We start from the raw sequence: 26115 nt of genomic DNA, 5'->3' as shown, positions 1-26115 counted from the left end.
CATTAATCCGGGAAGGATCAAGTGGTCAAAACCGATAAGAGAAATTATTAATAAACCTCCGAAGATTTGGTAGCGAACACTTATTGTGAAGCTACTTAGTATACATTCATATCCCCTCTCGAATACATCCAAATGTATCCGAGAGCAATAAAAAATCTTAGATTTTTGTAATTAGGAAACTTTCGGTATAAGATGTAATTAGCCACTAAAAGTATGAGATGTTTGTACCTTAGCTCTACAAATGGGAAAATTGTATGAAATAACAAACTATTAATTCAAATTAATTATTATAGCCATAGTTTATTTTAATTGTAATTCGCATCAAACATCCCCTTTTTGCCATCTGATTCGGTATATAATTAGTCATTTTCGGTATACAAATAGCCATTTTATACATTTCGGTATAAAATGTGTTTGTGTTTGTATAAAGCGAGAGAAAAGTGTATATACATAGAAATATATATATTTTCGTCTTATACACTTATAATTACACAAATACAGATCTTATTATACAAATTACAATGTATAAATGAATTTATACAAAACTGAACAATTAGTATAAAATTAGATGTTTGTAGCGAATTATACAAATCAAAAGCTTTATAGCAAACATACAATTTTGCTATGGAGCGCAATTATGCAAACTATAATTATAACATACAAATATGATTTTTGTGAAAGTTGCTCACAAATTTGATAGATAAGATCCACTAACTTAAGGATTAAGCCCACTGGACCAGGCCCATATTTATCATTTTAATAGTACCTCGGCCCAATAATTTGGGTTGGACTTAAAGAGATAGATCAGAACCCGAATACCCGATTATCAGAACTTTGTGTACCCGTTAAGCTCTGAACATTTTGGGAGTTCTCATCCCCGGTGGCGAAGTGGTTGTTACGTATAACAGGAGAGAGATTCACAGCGGAGCGTGAACTCAACGCGTGATTTGATGGGAGAAAATAGTTCTGTCACCGCCGCACCACCTCCGTCGTTGGAAAAAACCTCCGCCATCGAGGACGCGCTTCTCAAGCAATTCTTCGCTGAGGTCAGCGAGGTTGAGCGCGACAACGAAGTTATAAGGTCCAGCCTCCTTCCCTCCATATTATATATATAGATACAAAATACACACACATATAGATATAGATGTATGTGCTTGTTTACATCTGTGTGTGCCGTGATCCTTTTTGTTTGTGTCAAGTATTTGTTCTAAGATCTCGTCCACTTGTATATCGCGAATTTTATAACATGAACCTTGAAATGGATGCTATTCAGGTAACTGTAATTGTATTGTATGATTTATTTGTGAGCTTTGCCGGTAACAATAATTGTATTGTATGATTTATCTGTGAGCTTTTGCCGGGAAGAAGATCAATAGTTTCTAACACCTAACACCTGAACAGGAAAGTTATATGGGATAAAATGATTTAAAGATTGGTAGGATAGACACGTTATTGGAATTACATGAATTTCTATCCTTACAAAACTCACTTTTTCACAAGTTTTGGAAGGAAAAATCACCTTCTAGACAACTACTTTGGTCTATGATTTGTATTTATTGAGGATTGAGCTTAACAACAACAAATACATGCCCAGTGAAATCTACAAGTCGAGTTTGGGGAGGTTAGAGTGTTAAAGGAGACCGTAACCCTACCTCGTGGAGGTAGAGAGGTTGTTTTGAAGGATCATCGGCTCAAGTGCAGCAAATCAAAGTAGCTATGAAAAGAAAAAATGAAAATGAGTGAAGAAAACATAACAACTAATAAGCAGTGCAGAGTAGTTAGAAAAGGAATAGTAACAGCTGCAAATAGACTAATAACTTCGGAGGCTAGCCTCCACTTCATCCACACCATATCAATATGATGTTTCCACACCTCCAACCTAGCATTAACTCCGTCGTGTGTCTCGTCAATCAATACTATGCCATCTAGCATACATCATGGCACCTCATCTTGATTATACCGCTTCAATTCATCCATTACCAAAGCATAGAGAAATGGGCTAAGCATTGATTCCTGGTGCAACCCTATCTTGACTAAAAACTGCTCCGAGTCTCCTCCCACTGTTCAGTATTGAGCTTAATAATAGTCGTCTATTCTATTTTGAAATATACTAGTTTCCTTTAGATTTGTGTATCTTAACTGTTGATGTTGATAGCTGAATAAATACAAATTCAATATTGTTTGTTATTTGCATTATTCTATATTTCATAATTTGGATTCAAACTTAAAAAAATCGCAGGATACTTTCATGCTTCAAGTTGAATCCATTTGAATACCTTAACCTGTCATTTGATTCATCCATTGGCGAAGTTAAAAAGCAGTATCGTAAGGTATATTTCTTGAAAGTTGAAATTCCCGTTGGACTCAAATGATTCCATTTTTTATATCATATTCTGTGACTCGACCCTAATATATTACCATAAATTACATATATGCAGTTGTCTTTACTTGTTCACCCTGATAAATGCAAGCATCCACAAGCAAAGGAGGCATTTGGTGGTAAGAAAGCCACTTTTGTTGTTCCTTGTATAGAGGAGTATTGTCATTTTAGGTAGTTTATTGAGTGAAGGACTTCCCTGTTCAAACAAAAAATTCATTTCGTAATGGATAAATACCATGTTCGTACTTCTAGTTTCTATAGACTTATAAATGGATCTTTGCATTGAGTATTTGGGTTATGCTTTACATGATATCCCCTGTTCTGTTCATTAGGTGGTTTTATGTTAGATATTGATATCTTTCATCTCTAAGCTAAGATTGATCATTCCAAGAATTTTTTGAATCGGAAACTTGATCAATGTCCATGCTGTAGATATATTTGGGAAGTTTGTTTTTCTATTATATTCGATTCGTATTAGTTAGCGTCCGCGCTTACTGCCTCTTAGTGACCGGTTTAAATATTTTGTCTCAAGATAGGTTATTCAAAATTTAAGGCAACCACGGTGCTTTAAAATGGGTAACCTACTGAAGAGAGCAGAAGACTGCAGTTCCTCGGCCATTGATGTGAACCACAGTCTACTCACTACATATATACAAGAAGTGTATGTGGAACTACTCGTTATTGTATGCAAGTGTAAAACTATTTTTATTTCCATAAATATATCTTGCTACATGAATGATCTCTTCAGAAATATAGTATATGCTGAGTCTCTGTCGCTATTGCACTGGAAAAAACATATTTTACAACTTCAAAATTCTGGTGTATACTGGGATCTATCTGTTAAACTACCAGTACAAAGATTTTTTTACCAAGGTTCAGTTTTTATTTATTTTGTGTATTGCTTGGAGTGGTTAAGGGAATTTTCATCTTCATGAATGATATTGCTTGTGTATGTTATTTATGTTGAGTCAAAAAGAATTGGAAGAAGCAAAGATGAGAGCTGGAAAGAAGCATTAAGCCTTAATCTCAAAAGATCACTCTTGTAAATGCTTATATGTAGTCTTATTGTGAGATGATTTGGTTTGATTTCTAACTGCTCAAGTAAGAATTTTATGTTTTATATCTTTCCCCTTCCTGTTTGTGAATTTTATTTTTGCAAATTTTCATGTTGTATGCAGCCTTAGCTAAAGCGCAACAGTTATTACTTGATCAACAGGAGAGGGATTACATTCTGAGCCAAGTTGTTGCAGCAAAAGGTTCGCCATCACCTCGCTATTCATTCTTTTGTTCTTTAGTCTTCCTTTCGCCATGGGATAGACTGCATTCACATTCTCTCTGCATTTCCAATGGAGCACTAAAACTGTTGCTGCAATTCTTCAGTGGTCTGAGTTCAACAAAAATGTACGGCGGTGTCTGTTTATGATTTTCATTCTTTTGCAGAAGGGACAATTTTTGAGAAATGGGGTTTGTTTCAAAATTTTGATTTTTTTTGTCCAAGTTGAAGAAGTGCTGAGGAGTTGTTTTTCACCCAAAACTTTCACAGTGAAAACACGCATAAATTTTCCCAAAAAAGATTAAAAAAACCAGAAGTACTCCACAGAAATCAGCTTACACAACTTGTTTTTCAAAAGGCTCTTAAACATACTGTCCAAATGAAAGATGATAATCAATAGTGGCGAAAAACTTGTTGGTCTGGTATTGTGAGCCGTCTTCTGTAACTTAACATGGACAAATGGAGACTGTTCTGTATTTTCATTATGTTGCTCACTCACTGGAACTATTATATCAATTATTCTTCTGGTTTCCTTTGTCTCTTTCAATATATTATCTCCATAAAATACTGAAACTTTTGTGTTTTCCCCTTTGTGTATGAGCACAGAGGAATTAAGATCAAAGTGGAAGAAGCAGCTTAAAAAAGATACTGCTAGGAAATTGAAGTCATTAGTTACTGAGGTAGGTCTACAATTATCTCAGATTTTTTAAATTGATCTGAATTTAGCTGGAATTATTGCTTCTGGATATTCAGATGGTGAATTTTCTTCCTAATGTTGTATCTACTACCGAGATGACATTTTTTTATAATGAAACCGTGAACATTTTCACACAATCAAAACCACATTAAACCGTGCAGGTCATCGACTCCTTGATTTGGTTATGTAACTTGCTGCGTTTTAGACTTACTCTCATTTCACCTTTCTACTAGTATGTTTCTTATTGAACTCCTTGTGTTTCGTTTTTGCATGATTCTTATTCCACCTTAATGGTTTGGTTAGGGAACCTACATGGTTTCAATAGAGCATTTAGGAAAATATATAGCACTATGTAACTTTTGTGTTTCAGATGGTTGATTTCTGTACTCCTGATTGTGCAAACAGGGTAAATATGACCAAGAACATGAGCAGTCAGAGGAATTCCAGCAGCAGCTGAAGTTAAAGGTTAGAGAAATATTGACAGATCAAGAATGGCGGAGGAGAAAAATGGCAATGAGGGTATGTTCCTTAGCTGTTTTCTTGATATGTCATCTTTTTGGATTTCTAGTTAAACTTACTGTTGGATTTTGGGTAGATATCTGAAGAGGAAGGTCGCTTGAAGAAAGATGAGGAAGAAACAAAAGAGATGTGGAAAAGAAAACGTGAGCATGAGGAGCAGTGGGAAGGAACTAGAGAAAATAGGGTTAGTTCTCTAGCTCATTTATAGTTAGTATGTTCAGTGAAGTATGTTTTTTTAAATAACTTGCAGTTGGTGAATTTCTTAGTTACTACTTACCTATTTTTCAGGTTTATAGGATTTATAAAAGATACCGATGGTGTATCCTCAGTTATTAGTAACATGTTTACAACAGTAGCAGCACTATAGTTACATGTTTTCTGAGGTATAATCTACAGTTAGATTTCTTTCTGATACCTGCTTTCTTTTTCTTCGTGTCATCAGGTGTCCAGTTGGAGGGATTTCATGAAGGGCGGGAAAAAGGTAAGTTTGATTAGCTTCCGTCAATAAATGCTTTACCGCTCTTTTGTGATGATAAAGAACAGGGTGTGGGTGGCGAACATCTTGTAATGATAAAGAATAGGCTGAGTTTCATCATGCTTTTTTGCAGGCTAAGAAAGGAGAGATTCGGCCTCCAAAGCTTAAGACAGAAGATCCAAACAAATCTTATGTTCAAAGACCTGTTAAAAGAGGTTAACACATGTACTCTGATGGGTTTTTACTGCTTCCACAGTGCCGTGAATCTCATTGAAAGCTTGATTGAACTGGCTTCTTGAGTGTAAGCTTCAACCTTGTATAAAGTTGTATTTGTTGAAAAGCCAATTATTGAGCAGCAAATTACATTTTGCTCTCCAGTGTAGACCAGGTAGGAGAGAGCTTTTGGTATTATGTTCTATGTGCCTTATTAGTTCATCAGACTTCATTGTATGAAATCTCGAGAGGAAAAAGTGGAATAGAAGAGAGAAAGGATTGGATCTGGGGTACTGCACCATAGCTTTCTTCAAATAACTCATCACACATTCTAAGCAAAAAAAATTACGAAGATTGTTTATAAAAGGAGCTTCACGTAATCAACAAGAACCGTTAACTGATCCTAAAAATAGCTTATCTGCAACTTACATAGTAAACAACACGCCCCAATTTTTGTATCTCATTTTCTTGTTCACAAGGCAGCAACACAATTACACAAAGCAACGACATCTATGATACATGAATACAACAGCTCAGGATTATCTATCTCACCAATCCGCAGACAAAAATGATGATACACCTAAACGAGGAAAAGAATATGTAGGGACTAACAATTCAATGAAAACCCAGCACTACCCGCCCATGAGAATGATCAAAACTCCGAAAGGGTAAATTCCGTCTACCTGCTTGCGGCTCAATGTACACACCTCTATCGAAAACCCCATCTGCTCTGTATCATGACGAATAGAATAGACCATGCGCCTGCAACCTCCAATATCTAAATCTGATTTTCGTCAGACCCTTCCATGGAAGAATTACAACGTGGCTCGAGCCTTAAGCTTTTTCACGAGGATAAGTATCTCCGTTGAACTCTGATTGGTGACCGGCTATGTACATATCACTGGAAATCCGACATGTTAGCATGAGCCTGGAAGTATATAGCAAGACAATTGCACTATAATTTAAGTCCAAGCAACAGAACCTCGATCATTGGCTACTTGAGGACGTCCTCTGGTTGGTGTCGGTGGTCTGTTGGCATTTAGCTCCTATCCCAAAAATTGCGAGCAAGATCAAACACACATCAAAGAGAGAAAAATGGGTCGAAAGAGATCTGGTAATAGCAAACCTGCATCCAAATATCTTCCATATGCCGCTCAGGTGAAGTTTCAGGAGAGGAAATTGCCGGCGGCAGCGGGTGAATAAGTTTTGGAACCACAACAAGATCTCTACCCAATACCAAGATAGCACCAGCATTATTAGCAGTACCTGTAGAAAGGTTGAGAAAAGAACAAAAAGAATTTGCATAAAGATAAAAGACTATCTAAGAAATAGAAAACCTCTAAACATCCAAAATTTGCGACATCTTACCACAATAATTAGTGGCTGAGAAAAGCGTAATTAAATGTCCCTGAGCAAATCGTTCAAATCCATCCATCACACATTCATGCGCTCGGACAATCAATTGAAGATCATTATTGTTGCAGAATTCCATCACACGATCGGGCTGCATGTATGCAAGTGTTTATATTAGTTAAACGAGAAATGCTAGGGAAACTATAACCAGACAAACACCTTGGAGACCAGGATAGCTAGGAGATATCTAATATTGCAGCACCCCATAAACTGAAGTACTAAAACTCCAGTCCCAAACCTTTAAGTCGTAACAGCCCAACTGGTGAATCAAATAAGTGCCTTCAAGGAATTGTCAGTTCAACATATTAAAAGAAAAAAAGCTTTCACATAGCAAGGTCCAGGTTACAAAGATGGAACAGCTGCAATTGCACAAAACGAACTCAAGAAAATGACAGCCCATAGAATGTGAAAGTGAAAAGCAGGGCGGATGAAGCAATCTGGACTTTTTTGTTTGAAATATCATCTCTTTCAATACTGGGCCAACAACTCCAGTTAACAGATAAGAATATGCAGCTTCCCAAAATAACAGCCAACAGGTTGAGCTAGCATGCATAGTGATCGGACGTTGCATTTGGAGAGAAAAATAGCTCAAAATTGATATGAAATATAAATTACTCACCCCAAAAGTGACCAACCCAGGCCCTCTTGCATTTGGTCTTAATCCTTCAACACTATCATTTTCTGTAGGGTCAGACCTACAAGCAAGCGCCAGTGTGAGAAAATATGAGGATGTTAAAGTCAATGAAGGAAGCATAGGAGAAGACGGAGACTAACCACAACAAATCCATAAGAACAATTGAGCCAGCATCCATAGTAATAGGGCGTTGGATATTTTCTATTTGTTCAACATGATTAATTGACCTTCCAATACCACCATGCATACAGATAATCTTTTTCTCGATTAATGCTGCCAGAGGAAGCCAGTTGAACAACCTATTAAATCGATGCCATGCCCAAATTCCATCTCGCTCACCCTGTTGCATAAATAGACATCAGTGTCTAGCTTGAAAGGCAAGTACAAGCGCCAGTAAATCATAACATACCATGCGTTCAATGCACTCAATTCGAAAGCCGAAAAGCGCATTAATATCAGCAGCTTCATGGTTCCCACGAATTAGATGTACATTGAGGGGATACTCAACCTAAAGCATCAATTTATATCATCAAAATCACAGGGTAACTAAGAAAGTGAAAGCAAAGCAAACATCAAAATATAAGAGGTGCCTTTAAAGCAAGAAGAAGAGTTAGAAACAAGAGGTACCTTTAAAGCGAGAAGAAGGGTCATTGTTTCCAAACTGTGCTGGCCCCTATCAACATAATCTCCTAAGAAGAGATAGTCAATATACCTGATGGTCACTTAGCGACATTAGTATCAAGACTAAACGAACAAATATCAACTCCACAAACCAGATCAATCCAAAAATGGTGCAAGTCTGCAGGAGTCAGAATTACAGGAGACACAGCAAAGAGACCAACAAAATATTGCGACACATTTTCTCTGTACTCCTTCAAGGAGCTAGTTTGGTTCTTGTTTTGGTAATAATTACTAACAAGCTCTCACAAGGGCTTAGTTTAGAGAATGAAAAGGGAAAACATCCCTTCCATTTCCATAATAGTGTTGCCCCACAAAATCAAAACCAGTATTCTGATAGCCCTACTGAGACACCTGACAGTTACAGCAACAAGCCAATTTGTGATACCCACAATTTCAATCAAAATATCCATTTCAAAACAAAAATGAGGATTAAGAAATAATACTGCAATCCAGGGAACTAAAGACTGTCAAAAGGACACCTAGAACTGAAAATAAACAAACAGAAGCAAGATTGAGCCAAGGCACTTACGATATATCCCCAGCAGTCGATGGGGAACCATACTCATCGAAAAGACGCATAAGATCCCCAAATTGCCCATGCAAGTCACCAAATATCTTAATAGGAGCCTTAAGCTGTATAACACTAGGTTCACTCGCAAATATCCTTTCAGCACTGTCACAAAGATCAGCTATCTCATTGCAGTCCAAGAAAAACTGTCGTCGAACAGGCGGCTTCCAGCCACGAGGCTTCAGAAGATGGGTAATCACCTGTGATAGTAAGGAAAAATAAATAATATAACTAACATATTGCAGTTATTTGTCTTTACACGATATAACAGCTAAAGTTATAAAATTGCTCACAGTTACATTTTTTGCAGAGTGGGGAAGTCTTTGCTCAGGTGGTTCAGAATAGTTGGGAGCCTGATTGAATTAAGACAGACAGTCCAGCTCTCATCACATCCCCCCTCCTTTTCTCTCCCCCTCCCCCTACCTCTAGCTCACCCTAGTACAAGGCCACAACATATAGACAAGGAAATATAAATATTATTCTCTCTTTCTTCCCTCCAAAGTACTGTTACACATTTTTACTCCCCAGTTCTTTATTGAACTTCTTAGAGACCTATAGTTCTATAGCTGAAACCAAATTCCCTAGTGAAGCAAAAAAAAAAAAACAATTTGCTGCTTGTAAACCTCCCCATTGGATTTTTCTTGCTTCCTCACATCATGATTCAACCAATCTTGAATTGGTCCAGTGCCCTGCCCTACTTTCGGTCATTCCAAGCAAGGTGGTTTCAACATATTTAAAAAGCACTCTTGAAGAAACTCTTGCCAAAAGCAAGAGAGGAAGAGATAGTTAGGGCATCTAACCTAGAACGGCACATGGAAACAGTCAACAAAACACCTATCTTCCTCATGCGATAGAGCTATGCCAGGAGCAGAAACAACCAAATCGGCCATTTTACTGTCTAGCTGCTACTCAATGGCCCTTCAAACGGTTATGCCCAAAAACAGAGACAAGCCAAATATATTGGATTTAATTAATTCAGCTACTTATTTAGCAAAACTTATGCACTGTTTCCACCATAGGATTTTGAAGTTTCAGTGCAAGCAGTTTACCCTTTTTACTTTCATGAATACCACATCAGCTAAAAATTGGTAGCCACATTGTGGCACGTAATCAGGTAATTCGTCTAGAGTCAAATCATTGTAGTACCTTTTTAGGAACACTGTTGATGGACATTTGACGATCCAATAGTTTCCTTGCTGCTGTTGCATTTTCTGGGGTTCCATAACTAACTCGCCTGCCTTCATTTTCAAACTGATCAATCGAAAGCTGCCGCACCATGCCACCTAGAGCACCACCAGTCTCTGCAGCTATAACCACCTTCAATGCATTAAGGCACATCATCAGTCAACTTATGAACAAACTAAGACGAACACATAGCATTAAGGATCTGAACACTGACAGCACGGTGATGCAGCCGAACTCCAGCTGGGGCAGAATTATTTGATAAGGCAAAGTCAGGCTTGATCAGAGTAGACGCCTGTTTTCCACTTGGCGTTGCCTCCGCTCCACGGTCTCTATCTGGAAGTTCAACTTCTCCATTCCCTTGTTGACGAGCTTTTGCAGCTGCTAGTGTAGCAGTAATAGCCTCAGCTTCTGCAGCAGAAGCCTCCACTAAATATTCAACACCTTTGATGAGTCTCCTGCAAACGAAACGAACCACAAGATATATCCTTAAAAACTAATCATGCATTAACAAAACAGAGACAGCAGATGCTGTTGTTCCTATGCAACTGCAAACTCACCGAGGTCCTTGAAACGTCGCATTTTCAGAGCTTATATCGGAATACATATCACCATTTACAGGTGGTGCGACAGGAGTTCCCAGTACAACTGAGCCATCATTAACTGCTTCAGGGTCTGTTTGTCTTGTTCTTTCATCACCAAAACCATACCTTCCTGTTAACCTCCCCGCCTGTACATTAACTGCAGCAGCTGCAGCTGCTGCATGTGAAGCTGCACTAGTTGTTTCAGCAGCAGCCAAGTCTTCAGCAACAAGTAAGTCATCTAGCAATACCCCTGCAACCAAAAAAACAGCAGGATTAAACTTGTTGAAGAAACAAGGAAGTGATCTGACTTCTGAGTAACTTCCAAGGCATATTTCATTACACTATTCATATTATTTATAGTTGGAAACATGCCATAGATACATTTGATGTTATCTTTGACTTTCACATCTGACGGAGTATTTGGCTACCTATACTTTGGAAAATTAAATGAATGTATTGCATGAAGAATAAACCAAGTCAACAACATTTATCACATGATATCAGCTAATATTACTTAGAGTTCGTTTGGATTGGACTATTTTAAGTGCTTTTAAAGCAAAATAGCTTTTTTGTAGTGTTTGGGTAAGATGAAAAAGCGTTTTTAAGCATTAATTTTAAGCCAAAACAACAAATAATAATAAGTCAAAAGATGGGATTCCTAACTCAACGGCTTATGCTTAAAAGCCACTTAAAATAAGTTCATCCGAACAGGTTTTTAATCTTCAATTAAGAATGTCTACTCATCCATACCTTATGAGGGAAAAAGGATGACTACTCATCCATAAATGAAGAGCTAGGGCAGGGCAGGTTTGGAGTAGCTGATTGGGTTATTTAGTGTCATTTTTAAGATGTTAAAGTGCCCAAAGAATGGAGGTGGAGTACTATGATCCCGTTGTATAAGAACAAGCTGATATTAAAAACTACATTAACTATAGGGGTATCAAGTTGTTAAGCCACACTATGGAAGTTTGTGAGAGAAGTGGAGATGAGGGTGAGGAGGTTGTGTCTATATCCGAGAACCAATTCGAATTCATATCAGGACTATCAACTACAAAGGTCATTCATTCCATGAGGTGGAGCAATAGAGGGACTTACATATGGTGTTTATTGACCTAGAAAAGACTTACGACAAAGTCCCAAGGGAGGTTCTATGGGATGCATGAAGGCTTGAGGTGTACTAATGGCTTACACTAGGGTGATTATGGATATGTACGATGGAGTTAAGACCAAACAAAAGGTAAGGACAAAAGGAGTACACAGAGCACTTGGTAGAAAAAGTTGCACTAGGGATCAGCTCTTAGCCCATTTCTATTTGCCTTAGTGATGGATGAATTGTCGAGCATATCCAAGGCGGGGTGTTATGGTGTATGATATTTGCAGATGGCATAGTAGTGAATGACAAGACTCGCGAATAAGTCAATGCTAGGCTAGAGGTTTGGGACAAACATAGGAGTCTAAAGGCTTCAGGTTGAGCAAGACCAAGACAAAATACTTGGAGTGTAAATTCAATGATGTAACACATGGGTAGGTGTGGAAGTAAGACTTGATACAGTGGTCATCCCCAAGAGAGGATGTTCAAATTGCAACGGGTCTTTAATCTAAGGAAATGGGGAGATCAACGATGATGTCACATCATATTGGTGTTGGATGGACGAAATAGAGACTTGTGTGATACGGGCGTGCCACCAAAATTTAAAAGGTAAGTTCTACATAGTAAAGGTTAGAATCGTTAGATTGACCATGTTGTATGGGGCAGAGAATTGGTCTTTCAAGAATTCTCATGTACAGAAGATAAAGTTGCTAGGAGAAATAAGATTAGAAATGTAGATATCCATGACAAGGTAGGAGTGGTCTCAATGGTGGACAAAATGAGGGAGGCAAGGCTAAGATAGTTTGGGCATCTAAAGAAGAGATGCATATATATCCTAGTGATGATGTGCGAGAGGCTGGTTATGGTGGGTCTGAGGAGAGGTAGATGTAGGCGGAAGAAGTATTGGGGGAGGTGATAGATTGGACATGCGCATCTTCAGCTTACCAATGGGCAATGACATAATTGTAGATATGAAGGTATGGAATTCGCAAACTAGGATAGAGGGTTAGTAGACAAGTCAACATTGTCTCGCTTTTCGGCTAGACAAGCTTGATGGTAGTTGGAGCACCGCATCTATTGTATATGTTAACTTTTTTACGGTAGTATTAGCATTAACCTCATAGTTTATTGTCTTCGGTTTTTTGTTACCATCGGTGTTTCTTGTGCTTCGATTATCGCATTGTTTCGTTGTTGTTACTCTTCTTCTTTTTTTGAATGCTATGAAGTGCTGTCCTTTAGGTTGCCATATCTTCTTCATTTCCGTATTTCCTTTTTATTTCTTTTTCAAACTGCTTTGAAATGCTTTTCATTAAGCCACAGGTCTAGCAAAAACAGTCTCTTTACCTCCTGATGTAGGGGTAAGGTCTGTGTACACCCTACCCTACCCTCCCAAGACCCCACTTGTGGAATTACACTGGGTATGTTGTTGTTGTTGTTGTTGTTGTTGTTGTTTGTTATATGCATACTAGAGGATGAGATTCAATTATTGAAGACCACTTATGAATGCCTAGAACAAAGCACATCCAGCACTACCCCAGAGACGAAGAAAGATGATAGAAGATACTTTTAGTTACTTTACAAATTCATTTTTCACAGGGCTGATCAGCTAGTTTCTTTACAATTCCAAGAAAAGTAAAAATGGTAGTCATCTGAAAATCAAACTGGAAAGCAAATATAAGAACATTCATTGATGTCTATCTTATAGTCTTACCGCCACGCAGACCACCATAAATAAATATCAAGTCACCAACAGCAACAGCTGCATGTCTACAACGCCTGGTCAATTCAACTGCAGCATCACCGCCAGCTGCATCTGCACTGAATCTGCCAGTTCTAGGACTAGTGACAACAGAGGTTGTGTCACACCACACTCCTGCAGCTGTATCAAGAACTGCCAAAACGGGGGGAAGTAACCATGAGAGTGAGGAATGAACATAACAGTTAACCGGATGTCAAAATAAAGGAGTTAACCAAACAGCGACTCCACTGAGTATCACCAAAAGTAAATAAAAATACCTGCTATACTGGATGAGTCCTCCACCATGCGGCCACCACCAAGTGCCCCTCCAGATACATGGAGCCGAGCATTAACAAAAACCTATAATACCAGAACATAACTGATAAATATTATAAGAAGATTCATCTGCAAGATGCAGTTGATAAAAGGCATGAAGCAAACACTTACAGCGGCATGTTGATATCTAGAGGATGGTGACACACCAGGAGCAATGGCCCATTCCCAGCGCCCATCTCTATGTTTGGCAAGTCCATATGCGCTGGCTAGTGGCTATGGATTATCAAGGTAGTGGGAGAAGTATAAGTACAATCAACCAATGAGCGCAAGGGCACACGAGAAAATAACAAAGTAACAGCTCAGATTCCCCACACAAACCAATTACACCAAGAGAAAGAAAAAAAATAGCAAACAAAAACAGAACTCTTGCGTTCATCACATATGTTAGTTGTTACATGGATCTTCATATCTGTTTTTGACGAACCCATGTCGAACAGGTGAAGCACTGCATAGGTGTGCGCACTTCATGGTTCTTCAAAATATACCCACATTACAAATAACTTACGCAACCCATATCAGATACATAATCATATGCTGGCTACAAAAAAATTCTCCACGTGTTTGCACTAGACTTACTGACCGTTTTGAGTAATCAAAAAAATTATGAGAGCACTCGGTCAATTTTATTTTTTTAATGTCAATTTCAGTCAAACTGTCAATGTACACTTCTATGTAAATCTGGCCAAAGCTAATGCACAAGTCAACAAGGTTTACAGTCATAGTCGATAAAATGCACATCCAACTAAACTACAGTTTTTTTGAAGTACCATCCAGCCAAGCTGCATATACTTCTTAACTTCAAGCCCCAGATGTCCATTGTTCATTTATCACTAATCAGCTGCATATATCATTGTTAGGTTTAAGTGGATGAAGTTCAACACAGCATCATCTTTCACTCACAGTTTCTTGGGCATAGAGGTCCAGAAAAGACAGTAGTAAGTCTGTTATTTTTGAGTTAGTGCGCAAAAGCCGAAGTATCTAAAAGACATGATCTGTTAAAAAGATATCATGCCAAAATTAGAATGGCTAAACACAGAATTCGCCAAGATACAAAAGTGATGAATAAAAGAGCCCCTTATCTAGTAGTAAAACTTTTTAAGATCAGGCGATTTACATGATAAAATAAGAGAACGACACTACGTGAGGAAATGGAAATAGAAGAGGAGACGATGAAAAAAATAGGACTGAGAAAAATAGAGCATCATTTGTTCTAGAGGCAAACTTTCTGGCGAGCTATCCTTCTAAGTGCAAGTAAAAAAATGGTAAAGACAAACCAAGGAACACGTAAATCAGCATAAAAAACCATCTTTTTTTCTAATTGCATAAAAAAATATGCTTCACTCACCACACTATTGGCATCCCTCCCTCCACAAAGCAGAAGAAGACCATCCGATCTCGCACTTGCAGTTGCATACCTACCCAAGTAACAAGAGCAGATTAGGATTTCATTACTTTACTGGACGGTTGGACCAGATTAGGATCACAAGAATTTATCTTCAGCTGGACATCATAAGAGGAAACTAGAGACTCGGCCTATACACAGAAAATTAAGAAATTGATGAAGATGAAAAAGTGTAGAATATTTTCACAAACACTTGTACAGCTTCAGGTCAACAAACAGTACGGTCTAAGAAAACTTTGCTCAAGAAAATGTAGAAATTCTGAAAATATAAGAGACCAAGATATGATCAATCTGCAACTGTTCATCAAATAACCATCTTCCAGATAAGAAAAGAATGTATTTCCGCTTCTTGAGCAAATGTTTGTCATGTTTTTTTTTATAAAAGTGGTGGTATACGGGTCACCGAACATGCACCTAAGCTAATCCACGACAGCCAGTTATGCAAGCACACATGCGACTCTTCCTTTTCTTTCATTATACCCTTTTTTTTTCTCTAAGTCTGCATACGTTTCAAGAGCTTCTAGGTCTTTGAATCAACTTTCTTCAATGCGAATCTGGAGGTCCACATAGGATATAACTAAACCAGCTCAAGTGACCTTCTCACATACTGCAATTGCAACTATAACAAGCCCAATACTTCTTTTTAGAAGTCAAAGGATCTCATTGCAATTTCCAAGTTCATGTCCCACCCAACAGTAACTCTTTCCTCTTTAGATATATTGGTGACTCAAAACTCCAACCATATGGTTGGAGAGGAAGGTTTTACCAGTAGGCCATCCCTCCATAGTCAAGGGATCAGATTCATTCTTCTAAGTGATAAATAGTAACCAAACAGTCACTAAAGATTGCCACTATTTATTGCATGCTACTTCTTCAATTGACATGCACAAACAAAACTTTAAGTTCTTCACCGTGTAATGAAGCACATAAAAGTTCAGAATAGCAAAATGAATACAGTTGAGGTAAGGACAAAATAGTGAACGTCATGTACAGTGAGGAATTAAAGTAAACATCTTCAAGAAAGAGATCATGAAATTTACATGCAAGGAGGTGGGCCTTCACCCTCAGGCTCCAATTTGCGCCATTCATATGGCTTGGCAGCTGTGTCCAAAGCCCAAACATCAGCTAGAGGTCGCTTACCTGAAAACAATGGATCAAATTATTAATTCTTTGTATATTATTGCTTAAATTAAATGGAAAGACCTCTTCACGAGACTGACCATCATTTCCACCGATAGCCATGAGATATCTTTGCCCTACCAAAGCCATGACGTGGCCATAACGTGGCCCTGGACCAGGTCCTTGGACGACAACCCTAAAAAGATCAGAATTATTTCAGTAGCTGATCAGCACACTTCACCAGCATACACCATGTTCATCGAAACTAAGTTCCTACTTGAACTGCTAGGTGCTAACCTGTGCCATCGTGGGCGTTGTTGTGTAAGGTCCAGAACATGAAGATCCTCAGCTGACAATCCAGCTGGACCAATTCCACCCTGGGATGAATAACATCGAACATCTTTACTAGCTGAAGTATATAATCATGCACGAAAATGAAATGCTTTCAGTTTCTACCAACCTGAATAACAACCATAGTTCCAACCGCGGTAGCAACATGAGCAGCCCGTGGTGTGGGTGGCTCTCCTATTGGGGTCATCCTGTAATTAATAATAAACAGGCGCATACTTTATCCATTCTAAGTAAATAACAAATTAGAATGTAGCTTACAGTGACACCAATAGCCACTTACCTAGACCATTTATTTGTCAAAACATCATAGCAGTGCACATCAGCAGTAGCCCCAGCTAAACCTGCAATTAAGACCTCTTCTATCAATTGATCACTTCATTCATTGCTTTTAATCTACACAACTGGAAAGTAAACCATATTCTAATCAAATCCAAAAATTGTCCATGGATTGCCCAGAAAAGAGGTCTGTCAAGTTGGATAATTAAGAGAATTGGAGGAAACGTACGAATTCCAGCACTTCCAGCAGAAGAAGGAGTCCCTGAACCAGCAGAATTCCCTTCAAGAGCAGTTGCCCCACCAAAGAGAATAAGCCTAGGACCAATGTAATTGGGGCTACCTTCCTCTCCAACAGCCGGTACAGCCGTTAACGTATGCCCACACCTTGGCCCTGGACCATCCTCCTTCTTCTCCATAACTGCGTGCACCACAGAATAGGTCGGAGCACACCTCGGCCCCGCCACCGGAGTACTGCCCTGCTGCTGCTGAGGCTGAGAAGTTGCCGGCTGCTGCTCATCCTTAGGAGTCTCCGGCGGAGATCCCCCGGCTGATGACTGGCCGTTTAGCTGCTCCGACGACGCGCCTTTATTCTCTGCGTGATCGGATTCGGATGACATCGTTGAATCCACATCCATATCCCTCACCTCGAAACCCTAGATTCCTAAGCTTATTGGAGCTACAATCCTCAATCATATCCACTTTGGATCACCATTTCCAATCCAATTCAAACCACAAATGTCGAAAATCACAATTCCCAGTCCCTAGATCCTCTGATTCAAATATATCCAAGTTTTCCGAAAAAATTACAGACCAAAAGAGAGAAAATTCTAGGTTTTTCCTTCTCTCTCTTCTTCTCCTGAAAAAAAAAAAAAACTTCAAGGCGGTCTTCGAGGAATACAATAGCAGGATCAATCCGAACACTTTCTCTCTCTAAAACTCCTTCTCTGTCCAATCTTCCATCACTCGTTTTCTCTCTCTACAAGTATTTATATGAATCTATAGATTCATACGTATTTTTCTGCGGATAGTATCTCTGTCTCTCTCATCTGATGTGAATGGTTTAGAAGAAATGTGACTACGGTGGACTTCATTCTTTACCTCTCAAGGTACAAGTCCTGATGCATGATTTACCCTTTGTTTTCACAAATAGTACAAGCATTAATGCATGGAGTACAGCAGTTTTGTGCCGTCGTCAGATTTCTCTTTTTTTTGTAAAATAACCGGTTCCGATTTCAACGGGAGCAGTGCCCTCGTTGATTGGGTGAAAAAGAAGAACTCCGTCAGACGCGCAGGGGCGGCGCGTGTGTGGAACTGATTCAGCCTGACAAATACATATGGGATGAGAGCTGGCTTGGCTTAAGATAATGCTATTCATGATTGGTTAAGATTCATTCATATTATTTTATTTTATTTTTTAATCTTTTTATTATGTATTTTTATTCCTTTAATTTCTCATACATTGTATTGTATCAAAATGCTAGATCACATATTTGGTTATTTTTGCAAGGATTTAATATAAATATATCAAATATCAATTACGTAAATAAATTAATGTATATATATATATATATGAAATCATAGCGATAAAATGTGTCAAAAGAAAGTAAGGTAAACGAAAATTATTGAACAAGATCTATTATTTCTTAAAAACAATACAAACTTTAAAGATAGGGTTAAAAGAATATTTGATACAATAGTTTTAATTTACTATCAGGTCGATTTTCAACCTATTAATAATGTATTCAGAAATAATATGTTATCTAAGATTTATATGGCGATAATAATATAACGAAATTATAATGACATAAATTGAACTGTTACTATTTATTTATATTTTTATTTAGTATGATAACGACATAAATTTGAATTTGTTAAGAATTGAATGAAATATGACCCAAAAAAATGAAACACAGCAATGCTCAATAAAATATTTATGTTTTGGAGATTATAATATTATTTTAATTTTATAGTAAGAGTAGAATAATAAATTTGAAATAATTAATTTTAAAATAATTTTTTTTGTGATAATTTATTTCCAATCAAACGAGCCAACAAAGGCAGGTAGGACATGTTATATGACATGGACAGTGGACACATTTATCCATTTGGCAAACAGTGATGTAAGAGTAAACTTTGAACTGCACCTCTCGACCTTACAAGTTTTTATGTTTATCGAATGCTCCATCATTATATGTCAAAACATTGTTTAGATATATGATTTGAAATTATAAATTAAGAAAAATCATAATTTCTAAAAAAAAAAAAAAAGGATTTCAAATTTCAAATTTCATTCAAATGTGAACTTAACTCATAATTTTTATTTAAAAGAATATTCATGATTTAATTTTTTAACAAAAGACTCGTATGCGGTAATTAAGAAGAGCTTATTTGTATCGTGTAAAAAGATTATATTAAAAAATAACTAATTATTATTATGGTTGATTAGTGAAACTTTTTATAAAATTTTGTGTATTTAAAGGTTTGTAATTACAGACATTTGTTTGTAAAAGAACATAAAGATATACAATTTATTAAGATTGAATTTGTTAAGTTTCTATATTAATGAAACAAATATAACTTACAAAATTTAAATTGCATGTTCAAATAAAACTTGAGCTTTATATTAATTTAATTTTCATATCTTATGTGCAAACGGACAAATTAGCTACAAAGCCTCAGTTCACATTGAATGTTTATCGTAATTCAATAAATGCATGACATCTTCTCATGTACTGTTATATTTAAATTTAAAGTAATTAATATAAATTTTGCCTTAAATTATCACTTGTGTGTAATAAATAAATAAAATTTAATGTAACAACGAACGTGAATAAAAAATATTCCTTTTTTGATCCCTCACATGGCCCTTTTCTTTTCTAAAACTTTTTGCGGTCGTGAAGCATGCCTATTAGGGCAAAGATATCACGCTTCAATTTAAACATTTGATTTGTTCGTGTGGTCTAAAATTAGACTTCATTAAATTATTTCAAGATTCAAATTAGTTAACAAAGTGCAACTCCCACTTATCTCAAACCATAACCTTTTTTTTTCCACTAGTATCCGGAACCATTCAGGAGTGACACTTCCAACAAAATTTTCTCTATACTCAAAGACTCGAATCAAAACTTTACTAGTAGCAGAACCAAAAGTTCAAGATCGTGATTAGTAGCTCAAACTTTAAAAGTTATTTGAGCCGTAACTTTGAAACCTCTCTTCTTTTAACAGTCATAATACATAAATGTACCATTTAATTTGACTTCAAACTTTGGGTGTGGGTGCACAAATAAATACTTAAGCTGATATAAAATTAACCAGACAAACACATGTGTCTTATGTAACATAACACACATAAAACGTGAATTGCTCCAGGTAAGTTATCATACTCAACATTTATTTGCTATTGCTTGCTATTATAGTTGAATTTGAGGAAGTATTACCTTAAATAATCAACTAGCAAAAAAAAGAAAACATTCATTGGAGTAACCTATAACCAAAGTAAAGAAAATGATGTATTGAGTGCAAAAGGAGGGAAAAGAGGCTAAAAAGTAACTTGGAGAAGAAGACTTAGATTTAGCCCTTTCTTTATTTGCTTATGGCTCAGTTCATCATTGAACATTCACAACAACAACCCTCTAATCATCCACTCATTGATTCACCCAAATTTTCTTAGTATATATGTACAAGAGGAACACACACTACACATCAAAGGGAAGAGCCTAACGGCATCCTCTCCTTGAATCCCGCATATGCTACAACTAGAAATTTAACCAGATTGGACTCGAGCTCGAGTAGAGATCGATCAGCTTGGTAGAGCTTGGTAGGGAGCGCTTTAACTCCTTAGTCGACCAAATGGAATACTGAACGCCTAAATAAACATAAAAAAAGAACTTGAGCAGATTACACCTCAACAGTACCTTTTGACTATTGATTGTTTTCTGTTGCTTTCTTTGAAAGCTCATTCAAAGCTTGTAGTTGAATTCATTTTGGGGTTAATTAGGCTGAGGGCATTCTTTTTGACAAACCCTTCAAGACCTCGTTCCCACATGATACTACTCTAAGATGTGTCTTTTGTCTTCACAACATCACAATTTGCATTAGATTTCTCCTCTTCGTCGTCAGCTGTAAACAAAAAATAAATGAAAACGGAACATGGTTCAGTTCAAATAGCATCAGATCCTAACTCAACAATCACCAATTCGCCAACGCATTTGTCATCTCTTTAGCTTCATTGACACTTAGGTTTTAATGTTTTACACCAAAAATCCAACACCTTTTATAAGAAAATTGGTCATAGTTTGTTTCATAGTGATGATTGAGACATCTGGTCTAACTTTCCCAGTCCAAATCCACAAGTATCAACGGCAGATGCCATAATTTACCTACTATCTTCTTTACATAAGACATAATTTCCTTCTTGTTGTTTCTTTGTCTCATGGGAGATTTTCCATTCAGCCGCCCAAAGGATGCCAAAGAAGACTAAAAAGTTGTGTCCAAATTTAACAATTAAATACTAATTCAATGGGGGGAACTTTTTCTTTAGGTTGTTAATTGTTATTCAAGACTTGTGAGCGTAAATGTGAGTATGCGACAAAGAAAAAAAGAATAAAATTTTCAAGATTTTCTACAATATCTAAGCATTGATTCATAGAATGTTTATATAAAATGGTTACACATGACAGTTCACAATTACTAGTTTAAGAGAAGTTTACATAAAGTTAGTGAAAACATAACTATCTTCACATATTGAACAGCTCCAATTCTCCTAATATGCTCAGCAATTTAAAATATCTAGTCTAGTTAGATTCTAAAAATGTCTCATCACCATAAAAGGGAAAAATGAAACCACCTTGAAAAGATTCACCACTCAAATTGTTCACACCTCGAGTATGTTAAGCTAACTTTAATCTAGTGATATTACTAGTAATACTTTCTAAAACACTATAACAGTCGTCAATCTCAAATCACCAAATCTACCAAGTAAATTCACCAAAACTCAACTGAAAAAAATCACAAAAAAGGAAAGAAGAAAACTTACCAAGAAAAAGAAGGTTTAGTCCTTAAAAATGACGGAATCCGCCATTTCCATCAACGATTTCAAGCTATCCGGAGAGAATTTTCTTGCAAACATGTAAGAATACGTTGAATTCGACTCTCTGAGCTTGTAAATCAGCTCAGGGGAAACTTCAGGTGGCTGATAAGTATGGGGATGTCCACCAACTGAGTCAGTCCAATTCACCCGAGTCAATGTGTGACGAGTACAGCCATTAGGATCCTCCATTGATAACAAAGTAGGAAAATAGTGTTCTTCAGGATAACAAGACTGGATTTTTACACAAGGCTTCTTAAATTTCCTCCATAGCTTACTATCCTTAATCACCATCAATGAATGCTTTCTTGTAATAACAAAAAACTGTGACCCAACACGGAATTTATCAAAACTCACTTCTGGTTCCATCACATTTTCCCCTCTAGCATTATACCTATCTAATAACGAAGGAGATTCCGTAAGAATCTCTATATAACTAGGAAACTCCATCTTCCTAGATAATTTCTGGGTATCCAATAGAAAATTGTAAAAGTAATTAAACGAGTGCAAAGGTATACAATGCTGAGAGATAAGAGCAAAATAAGCATTATCTGGGTCATCAAGCAAAGCGTGAGCAAGAAGGCGGCGAGTGGCTGAGATAAGCGTCGGTGATGAGCGTTGAGTTCTCTTCGCATGTATAAATCTATCCGCAAAAACACCCATTGGCGGAGTAATTTTCACTGTAGGATCAGCGTGAATGTAGATATTATACAGATGTGGATCAGACGCATTGAAGAACTTGTGCCACAAGGGTTCAAAGTGTAAATCTGAATTCGTTAAAAAGAGAAAAGCGATTTTAGGGCGGCGAACGGTGGTGGAACCGAGACGGAATTTGTTGGAAGGGTGTTTCCGGGATGGTTTTTTGAGAAAAGTGGCATCGGCGGCGATGGCTTTGTGGAAAAGGGAAAGATCGTCGAGTTCATCAGGGAGTGAAATGGGTATTTGTCGTTGAGGAAGAATTGATGGGGCTAAGTAAAAGATGATTGGAATAGAGATAAGAAGTGTAAGAGATGGGATAAGGATGTAGTATTTGAACATTGTGAAGAAAAAGCACAAAAGGGGAAATGGGGAAGAGGAGAATTTAGAGTGAAAGTACCATTGAAAGGAGCTTTAAAATGGGGAGAAGAAGGAAGGGGATTTAGGGATTAGGGTTTGTGGGAGAGATTACAGGTGAAGATGAAGAAGTGAGGATTTGGATTGAGAATTGAGAAGAGAGAGATGAAGGAGATAATGGTGAAATTGCTTTGCTTGAATGGAGTTGAGTAGAGAGGGGGACGGGGGTAGGTATAGTGGGTTGGGTGGGGTGGGGGTGTAGTGTGGGGCCTTTCTTATTTATTTTTCCGGTCATTTGACGTAATGGACTATATCACTTACACCTAGTTGATATTAATAAATACTATGGTATATGGTCCATAGCTACTAATTTTAGTATAGTAATATTTAATTTAATTATATAATTTTTATGATGATAATTCAAATTAGCCATTACATTTTAAAAAAAAATTATGTGTGAGAATGATTAAATATATCCTAAACTTTGCTAAAAGGTTTAAAATGTATCCTTACATATATTTTTTGAAATAAAATTATTTTTTTCACTTTCATTAGATAAAAGGGTATATCTAAGCTATTTATGAAATGGTAGAGGTATATCAAAAGGACAAATATACCTCCGAACGATCGTAAATGGTATGCAGATACCCACCGTTATACTTTTGAGACATTAGTGCCACTGCCGTCCAAATACTAGAACATATATACTCTTTATACTAATGGGCATCCACGTGTCATAATCTTATCCACCGATCCAACATTTATTAAATATCGAATGGATGGATAAGATTGTGTCACGTGTTCCTATTTAGTCTTCCTACTTTAACTTGTTAAGCATTGAAATACGACAAATTCAAATTTAATTGAAATTTAATACGAATATAGAACACCGAATGAATTATTTTTTTTAAAATGTGACTAACACAAATAAAACACACACAATAAATGAAAATTTATATAACTTGTCTTAATTATCGTACATTTGTGACTTAGTTCTCGTTGTTGTAAAACGTAACGTAAAAAAAATAAATATTAAAAAACAGTTAAAGAATTCAATAAAACAGTAATTCTTTTAATTTGTCGGAATAAAAACATACTGGTAGTATGTAATTACTTCTTTAGTATTGTGCTGATTGAAATTAAGAAATACTTAAAATTGGACAAGATCCTGCAGCATGGTTTGATATTATATTTGATCAATTAGAGAGTATAAATCAGGAATAACGCATCATCACATGCTTTTATTATTTTAATCCATGGCAATTAAATTTCCATTTCCATGTCTTGTAATGTATGCGATGACAAACTTAATTAATATAGTATTAGGTCATCCAATAAGCAATCTTAAGTTGCTTAATGTTAATTATCATAAATTAAAGATGATTCATTGACATAACCTAATCCTATATAAAGATTAGTGCAGACGCCACGGGTTTAACCTTATCTAACCAAAACCCACCAACCCTAATCCCCTATTAAAAGAAATAGAGATGCCAAATTATGTGTATCACCTATAAGTCCTATGATTTTTTTTAATTGATGATTATGATTGAGTGATAAATATTTCTTCGCCTTTAATTAGAGTCTCGTGTTCGAATATTGAATATAAAATTATATTTCATAAGAAATGTTTTATTTTTAAAATTATTATTATTTTGACAAAAATCATGATTAATTGAACCTGAATGAAAATTTATTAAAATATACTCTTAGCTACATTCTTATCCTTTTTATTATTTTAAAATTTTTTTGTTTGGTTAGAATGGGGGTAACAAAAGTGAGCAAGGCAAAAGTAAAAGAAGGATGCTCTATTATGAAATTAGAACCCTACATTTTAAGCTAAAGAGTGCTATTAAAATCCCATCAAACCCATTAATTTCTCTTTCAACTAAACAAATTCCTAGCTTTTACTTTTGGTTTATTATTAAGTAAAATAAAATAAAACTTATAATGTAACGTTTTGAAAATAAATCTACATTTAAAGTGGTTTAGGTCTCCCAACCACCCTTTCCAAAATACAAAAATAAAGATAGGTGACTAATGTATGCATCTGCGTTTTGTTTCTTCAAAACATTTATGCAGTTGATTGAGACATATCACTACCCGCTCCAATATTTGTTTGAGAAAAGACAAAACGGGGACGCCATCGATATAATATTGAGGAACTTATAAAATAAAAATAACGTAAATTAACCTAAGATAGATTTAACTCATTCTCCTTTCTACGGTAAATTATGAGAGTCCGGAGTTAAAAGGGCATAAAAAAATTGTCAAAAATTTCAAAAGGGCACATCAATTTTTTTAAAACCAAAAGGGCAAAATCGCTCATGACGAAGCGATTTTCCTCTGACACAATGCCTAAAAATCACTGCCCTAGCAGCGATTTCGTCCAAAAACTTTTTCTCTTTTTTTTTAATTAAAAATCGCTGCTGTTATTTTAAGTCGATTTTTTTTTCCTTACACATCGCTGTAGGGGCGGCGCTTTTCATGCCTAGTGCTATTATTTTCATGCCTACTCATGCCTATTGTTAATTATTAATAATATAAAAATGCCTATATGAGCCTATTGCTAATTATTTAAAATAATATAAAAATGACTATTGTTAACCAAAAGCGATTTTGAAGAAAAAAAAATTATTTTTTGATGTGCCATTTACATTTTTTGAAAGAAAAAAATTGCCCTTTTGACTCCAATTGCCTTTTTAGATCATCATTTAGGTCTCTCACCTAAGTGGTGGTAGTTTATCACATATAATCTCTTTAGTTTTGTAAGATAAGAATAAGATATTTATATATATCTATATATATATACTAGATTTTGTTGCCCGTGCTATGCACGGGCCCAATAACATAAATGGTATGTTTTGGGGCTAATAACGAAATTTTTGAAGCGATTGTTTGCGTGGATAAAGGAATAAGTTTTTTTTATCACAAACCTGTACTTTCTTTGACGTTATTCAAGGCACAATAAGACTACCCACATACAACATTTTTGAACAATTTTATGTTGTCAATTATCACGATTTAATTTTAAGAATCAGTCAA

The 26115-nt window shown here is 36.4% G+C and overlaps 3 protein-coding genes across 5 annotated transcripts; 1 reads left to right on the top strand and 2 right to left on the bottom strand.

The window, feature by feature from the left end:
* Nucleotides 1-827: 827 nt before the first annotated feature.
* LOC102580682 (J domain-containing protein spf31-like) lies at nt 828-5843 on the top strand. The gene is made up of 9 exons (XM_006361045.2): nt 828-1081; nt 2240-2330; nt 2439-2499; nt 3559-3636; nt 4260-4333; nt 4756-4869; nt 4946-5053; nt 5312-5350; nt 5478-5843. The coding sequence occupies exons 1-9, from the start codon at nt 951-953 to the stop codon at nt 5562-5564; spliced, it is 783 nt and encodes a 260-aa protein (XP_006361107.1). The 5' UTR covers nt 828-950; the 3' UTR covers nt 5565-5843.
* Nucleotides 5844-5914: 71 nt separating this feature from the next.
* On the bottom strand, nt 5915-18234 carry BSL2 (serine/threonine-protein phosphatase BSL3-like). Of its 2 annotated transcripts, XM_006361044.2 has the most exons (22): nt 17161-18234; nt 16936-16996; nt 16765-16843; nt 16602-16681; nt 16406-16500; nt 16226-16325; nt 15129-15198; nt 13895-13996; nt 13726-13807; nt 13421-13600; nt 10596-10869; nt 10253-10493; nt 10000-10170; nt 8815-9053; nt 8232-8316; nt 8014-8112; nt 7745-7944; nt 7590-7665; nt 6926-7061; nt 6684-6823; nt 6540-6603; nt 5915-6458 (listed from the first exon to the last, which is right to left on the bottom strand). In XM_006361044.2, the coding sequence occupies exons 1-22, from the start codon at nt 17564-17566 to the stop codon at nt 6445-6447; spliced, it is 2994 nt and encodes a 997-aa protein (XP_006361106.1). In that variant the 5' UTR covers nt 17567-18234; the 3' UTR covers nt 5915-6444.
* A 2240-nt stretch (nt 18235-20474) lies between these two features.
* LOC102579817 (uncharacterized) lies at nt 20475-23261 on the bottom strand. 2 transcript variants are annotated; one of them, XM_015315131.1, is made up of 2 exons: nt 21967-23261; nt 20475-21057 (listed from the first exon to the last, which is right to left on the bottom strand). In XM_015315131.1, exon 1 carries the CDS (start codon nt 23053-23055, stop codon nt 21982-21984), a length of 1074 nt encoding a protein of 357 aa, XP_015170617.1. In that variant the 5' UTR covers nt 23056-23261; the 3' UTR covers nt 20475-21057; nt 21967-21981. The 2 variants fall into 2 exon arrangements, with proteins under 2 accessions (XP_015170617.1, XP_006361104.1); XM_006361042.2 differs by having other exon boundaries at nt 20475-21050.
* Nucleotides 23262-26115: the final 2854 nt, after the last annotated feature.

The sequence above is a fragment of the Solanum tuberosum genome, unplaced genomic scaffold (assembly GCF_000226075.1).
Source record: "Solanum tuberosum cultivar DM 1-3 516 R44 unplaced genomic scaffold, SolTub_3.0 scf00345, whole genome shotgun sequence".
Classification (NCBI taxonomy): domain Eukaryota; kingdom Viridiplantae; phylum Streptophyta; class Magnoliopsida; order Solanales; family Solanaceae; genus Solanum; species Solanum tuberosum.
Note: the sequence above shows the minus strand (reverse complement) of the source record. Positions and strands in the feature narration are given on the sequence as shown.